The sequence below is a fragment of the Lissotriton vulgaris genome, chromosome 11 (genome assembly GCF_964263255.1).
Source record: "Lissotriton vulgaris chromosome 11, aLisVul1.2, whole genome shotgun sequence".
Classification (NCBI taxonomy): Eukaryota; Metazoa; Chordata; class Amphibia; order Caudata; family Salamandridae; genus Lissotriton; species Lissotriton vulgaris.
The window spans coordinates 219,003,795-219,009,794 of record NC_141699.1 but is presented as its reverse complement, the minus strand read 5'-3'; the positions used below and the strand labels follow the sequence as shown (position 1 = coordinate 219,009,794).

General features: G+C 42.9%; 1 protein-coding gene across 2 annotated transcripts in view; it reads right to left on the bottom strand.

Moving 5' to 3' along the window:
* Nucleotides 1-1,033: 1,033 nt before the first annotated feature.
* The window catches only part of CRYBB2 (crystallin beta B2), a 65,494-nt gene continuing 60,527 nt past the window's right edge, over nt 1,034-6,000 (bottom strand). For both annotated transcript variants that reach the window (XM_086944728.1, XM_086944727.1), the window contains exons 5-6: nt 5,368-5,510; nt 1,034-1,338 (exon numbers count right to left, since the gene is read on the bottom strand). In XM_086944728.1, coding sequence (XP_086800854.1) covers nt 1,170-1,338; nt 5,368-5,510 — 312 coding nt within the window. In that variant the 3' untranslated portion in view covers nt 1,034-1,169. The remainder of the gene's footprint in view (nt 1,339-5,367; nt 5,511-6,000) is intronic.

Here is a 6,000-nt window from a genome sequence, read left to right as displayed (position 1 = left end):
AAAACAAATACGTTAGACTCTATTCTTGAAACAAATTTCATAAATCTGAAGACTTTGCTTTACTCTCTCATCTGGGTGCAGATTTATACATTCTTCAAATTCCAGGAGTACTCGTGAAATTATTTAGTAAATTCCCAATTACATACATTAGATCACAGATCTGTATATGTAACTGTACACATTGCACAACTTAGCATGCAATAAGTACAGCTGTATTTTTTTAGTTTTTCTTCTCATACAAAATCTTTTTTTGCCTTCACTTAAACCCCAAAGATTTACCAGTTCTGATGGCTTTCTCTTCCCAGAGGTACGCCCCCCAAAAAATGTGCTCCTACCTTTTATAATACAAAATCCAGGATAGAAGTGTGTGGTGTAGTTTGTGAATGCCCATAAGCACACTAGTTTGTGGGTCTCCCAAGCTTTTCAAGGATTCCCTGCCCTTAAATACTATTACCAGATCAAAGAGTAGATTTACTCAGGTGTAACACCATACAGTGGGAATGTTATCCATTATAAAGTAATATTATCCTTTATAAGCGCGAATTCACCTGTAGTTGATTTCCAAAGTGAATTTGAGCCTGTATGTCAAGCTGTGTGCATGTGTAACTTCAACTAGCAAGAATAAAATACTTTTTGAATAGGCCCATTTATGCAACCTAGTATTGCGAATATTTCTAAAAGTATTTTCATTTTTACATTATTCTAATATTTAGATTGTGATTGCTTTATTTGGCTTTGTGCATTTATGATTGTGGCTCTATGTTTTATGATTTTGATAATACAAATATTAATTTACATTAAATTTAATTGAGGTGACTTACACAAGGGTCATAAAACTTACAAATGTACCTAAACGATCACGTTCGCTGATATCAGGTAGGAAGTATAACAACTAGTACACCATTCTTGACCATTTCGTTATGTGCATTTTTCTTTTTTGCTGAGGTTTACCCCCCAAACCCTGTTACTACAACATCTGTTAACTGTGGCTTGCAAGAACAAGGACAATACTGCTTTTGGAATGCAAAGCTTTATTGAGTTGCTTTAGCAGGTTCAATCACACAGTGGCATGGCAGATCCCCATGCAGTTAGAAAGCAGCAGCAGGTCACTTGAAAGCATCGTCATTTCTCCTTCGCGTCAGCGGCAATTCGAGGAGGAGGTGTGTGTCTTAGTTGGTGGGATGGAAGGTTCCCCTCTTATGCCACTGCATATCACGGATGCGCCTCACAGACTGGATCTGGGGGTGCTGGGCGCCAAAATCAGAACTGTCTTTGTAGTCCCCCTTTTCAAACAGGTACTGGTAACCTCTGTAGCCTGGGTACTGATACCCAACCCACCTGAGAAGAGAAAGATTGACAAATCACAGACGTGCTCATGAAAGTAGTGCTGTAGCTTCATGCAGCATTGTTTGAGATTCTTATTTTGGCTTAAATGAGTTGATACATGAGGTTTATTAATCTATGCACATTCTTGCTTTCTCAGACCAAAGACGAAATTCCATTTTCCAGTTACAAATGGGTTCTATTAGATACAGCTGCTGCTCTATAGCCTTTTGGCTAAATAATGCATTGCTAAGAACATTCCATTTCATTTTAGTTGCATCTTAGAGCTAGCATCTGCAGGTCTAAGTCATAATTTCAGTATAACCAGTGGAATGACTCTTGTGTTTTTTCCACTTGACATATTTAGTCCAAGGTCTAAAACGCACAGATCACAGCTTGAATGCAGTCAAAACCAATTGGTCAAAAGGAAATGAGGATTTAGTGACGCAGTGTTGTGTATGCTTAAATTCTGATCTGATTTCAAAGAAATAATCCTGCTAGTTATAATGTCAGTGCCTACGTCATAAAAAATAAACTGTAAAAATCCTAAAGTACCTAAATAAAGAATGAAAGAAAGTTCCATGAGGACTAATTGAAAAGAGTTTACTAGTTTACTCAAAATAATAAGAGTGCTGTGGCAAACTAAATAGAATGAATACGTTGTTGCCATAGCTCAGTTGCTGTGATCAGCCGCGGCCGGTAGTGGGAGTACCTGCCGGGCGGTGACGTGGGGAGGGACAGGGTGGGGGGTAGTAATGTATGGATTACGGAGTTTAACAGGTAAGTAAACATATAAATAAATAAAACGAATTTTGTAGCGTGAACTGCATCACCAAATGCAAACTCCGTAATCCATACATTACTACCCCCCACCCCATGTCACCCCCCGGCAGGTACTCCCCCTACCGCCGGCGGCTGGCTGTGATTGATAGGGCAGGTGCAATGCACCACACCTCATGCACATACACCATAATGAATATTCAAGAGACAGCACGTGACCTGCGCTAGTTCAACAAAGAAAACAGTGTACCAATTAAAAAAAGGTCTAAAAAATATTCCAGTTACTCAAGGCATAAGGTACGCCTGCACAAGTGAGTATGTTATGGCTTTTAGTCAATGCATGAACATTTCATCTTGTAAAATGGGAATATGCACCCAAAAATAAATTACATTCATAAATAAAGTTGAGATGTCTAATTTAGGAACTCTACTTGTTATTTCTATATTTCAAAACGTACTCGTGTATAGTGGTAGTTAAATTAAAAAAGACCTATAACCTTTTTAAATTCTTCTTCTTTTCCCCATCACAAAAATTGTACATATGTGTCAACTATTCAAACACACAGTTTGTGATTTGCGGATTCATTGGTTTATGTCGCCCTTCATAATTAGAGCTACCGACAGGCCTTAGCCGTTTGCTATCCAGTTAAAAACCTTCTTTTCTCAGACTTCTTAAATCATCTGAGAACCAGAGATTACTGGGTTGTACTGCAATTAAATTTGTAACATCGATTAGTCTGAATAATTCAATAGGACTATTGCTCACAAGTACGGAGTTGATGAAGAATGTGCTTGTTAAATAATTTCCTGCCATGCATGCGGCCGCCTTTAAATTCCTTATCATTTTTTAAAGGATACTCACATTTTGGGAACAGATGTCATTTTGCTAAACTGTGTAATCTCCTGCAGTAGTCTGCGAGGTTTACTGCCTTGCAATAATTATCCATTATCACTTCTGGCAGTCTTAGAGCTTACTTAGAGTGAAACAAAATAGCACATGCCCATGGGCCAGACTAATCCTGAGACCACCGTATCCCCGCAGGCTTGGTCAGGTGTGACGCTGAGTGTGTTTCCACCGATCTCTGCCCCTGACTCTTTAGCTCTAATGGGCAATCTCAAATCGGGTTCGCCCCTCGACCCATGCCCTGCTAAATTTTTAGCGAAAGTTGCGGAGGTGATCAATCCACTGGCAAACCCGCTGTTGAATCTTTCGCTGAGTCAGGGAGTGGTCCCACAAGCCTGGAAGCAGGCGATGGTGATTCCTTTGCTCAAAAAACCAGGCCTAGATCCGAAGGCCCCGGTTAATTATAGGCCCATCTCTCTGCTGCCGGCTCTCACGAAGATTGTGGAAAAACACGTGCAGGGTGTGCTTTCCAATTTTCTTGAGACCAACGAGATCTTGCATGCCACCCAGTCGGGTTTTCGTCCCCATCTAAGCACAGAGACTGCGCTCCTGGAGGTCGCAGAAACCATTAAAGGGGTTCTGGACTCTGGGGGCAAAGCCATGCTGGTGATGTTGGACTTGTCGGCGGCGTTCGACACCGTCCCCCATGATGGCCTTCTCGCAAGACTCTTTGAGATAGGTCTGCGGGGGACGGTGTTCGACTGGTTTTCCTCCTTTCTAGCCGGCCGCCGGCAAACGGTCTGGGCTCCGCCTGATTCCGCCGTGATGCCGCCTCTGGGAGTCGGGGTCCCACAGGGCTCTATCTTGAGCCCGACCCTATTTAACATCGTCATGACCCCGTTGGCGGCGTTGGTGGAGTCGTATGGTGCCCAGATCGTATCCTACGCTGACGACACCCAGCTCCTCTTCTCATGTAAGAGAGGAGGAGACTTTGAGGAGAAGAGTATCCGGGATTGCCTTGAGGCTGTTTTCCAATGGTTCCAACTGAACAGCCTCAAGTGCAATTCCGATAAGTCCGAGGTACTCTTCTTTGGGTGCGACACAGAGCCAGATTGGCAGGCCTGGTGGCCGATTAATATGTTTCCTCCGTCTTGTTCTTCCCAGGTCGCCAAGAATCTGGGGGTCAAGATGGATAATGGGCTAACATTGAAATCCCAGATCCTCTGGGTGTCGGGCACCTGCTTCGGCATCCTTAGGATGTTGCGGAGGTTCCTTCCCCTGCTGTCCGAGGAGCATAGGAAACTGACAGTGCAGGCTCTGATCGGGTCCAGGTTGGATTATTCCAACATTCTTTACCTGGGCCTTCCAGAGTACTTGCTGCAGCGGCTCCAAGTGGTGCAGAACGCCGCTGCGAGAGCAATCTATGGATTAAATAGACGGTCCAGTGTATCGGGCCTGTTGATAACCTTGCATTGGCTTCCTATCCGGAAACGGATCGCCTTCAAGGCTCTGACTCTGGCCTATAAAGCTCTCCATGCGGTGGGAGCAAAGTACCTTCAAAAGAGACTGGTCTTTTATCACCCGACCAGGTCTTTGAGGTCGGAATCCCTGTTCTTGGCAGTTGTTCCGCGTGTGAAGAGAGCGCGCCTTGGAGGCCGCTCTTTTGGACTGCTGGCGCCACAGTTGTGGAACTCTCTGCCGCTTGCTCTGCGGGGAGCCACCAGCCTGCTGGCTTTTAGAAAAGGCCTTAAAACCTGGCTGTTTACCCAGTAGCCGGTTTTTCTTGTATGTATTTGTTTTGGCACTCTGTTCTTTCTTTTATCGGTGTTATGTTATTGTGTTGCAGACTTCCTTATCCAATAAAGCGCCGGGACACTCTTTTTGAGTAGCCGTGCGCTATACAAAAGAATAAATAACATAACATAACATAACATTAGGATTTCCTATTAGATTATTGAAGCATATGTTAAATATATCTTGGGGAATTTTAATTTGCTGTTCTCCTCTTAAGGAGGAGTGAAGTTGCCAAATAAACCCTCTACTAAACATACCCCCAATCAAAGAAAATACATAGTTAATGCTCCGTAGGTATATTACAGGATTGGAATTGTTCAAAGATAATTTTAAGTAGTTTCAAAGACGTTCGTGTTTCTGAAGCATTGATATTTTGTGTTGCATATTCAATCCTCCATGTTTCGTTTATAGACATGTGATTTACCATTTACAATCTATATATGTCGGCAGCTTGACTACTCTGGCACAAGAATTATATAAAATCTTATCAAACAACATTACAGTTATTTTCAAGTACAATATTTAGATGTTTTCACATTCACAGCACCCGATGCCCATATAAAATAAAGACATCATCACTCTACTATTAAGTATGTCAAGTGGGGATTTTGGCATGGCTTACTTACGTGCCACTTTGAACACGTACGGACGACACTTTCTCTTGGTATCCATGGGCATGGAAACTGGGCACATCATCGTCTATGATCTCAATTTTCTTTCCAGTAAAGCTGGGGTTTTCATATAGCACAATCTTATGCTCCTGGCTATCCTGAAAAGGGAAGACCGCATGTGTAAGGAGGTGGTTTGAGCTGCAGCATTAGCCAAGAATACCGAAATTCCCAATTTTGATTCGTGTTGATACTTTGCAACACTGACAATTTATGCTTTTCGTCTGAAGGATAAGGGCCACTACCTCTCCATTTTCTTCTTTGGTTCAAGACCTTCCTCTGAATGAGGTGTGTCCACAATCCAAGGTGATCTTCCATCACCTTGCAACTATATAACATGTTTAGCCCCGCCCCTGTTATTAGAAGATGACCTAAAGATGCAACCGGCCTCGTAAAATGCCTGCTTTTATCTGGCTAGTGAATGAAATGTGTGGGTGGTGTCCATTACCAAAGCCGCTTACGTTTTGTTCTCTATTCAGGGACCACAGCACCTTTGGTTTTCAGTAATTGTCATGGCTCCAGGTTAGATGCCATCCAGGAAATGGAATGGCCATGGATAAGAGTGACGGCGGGTCCCTTGAGTGGCACTTG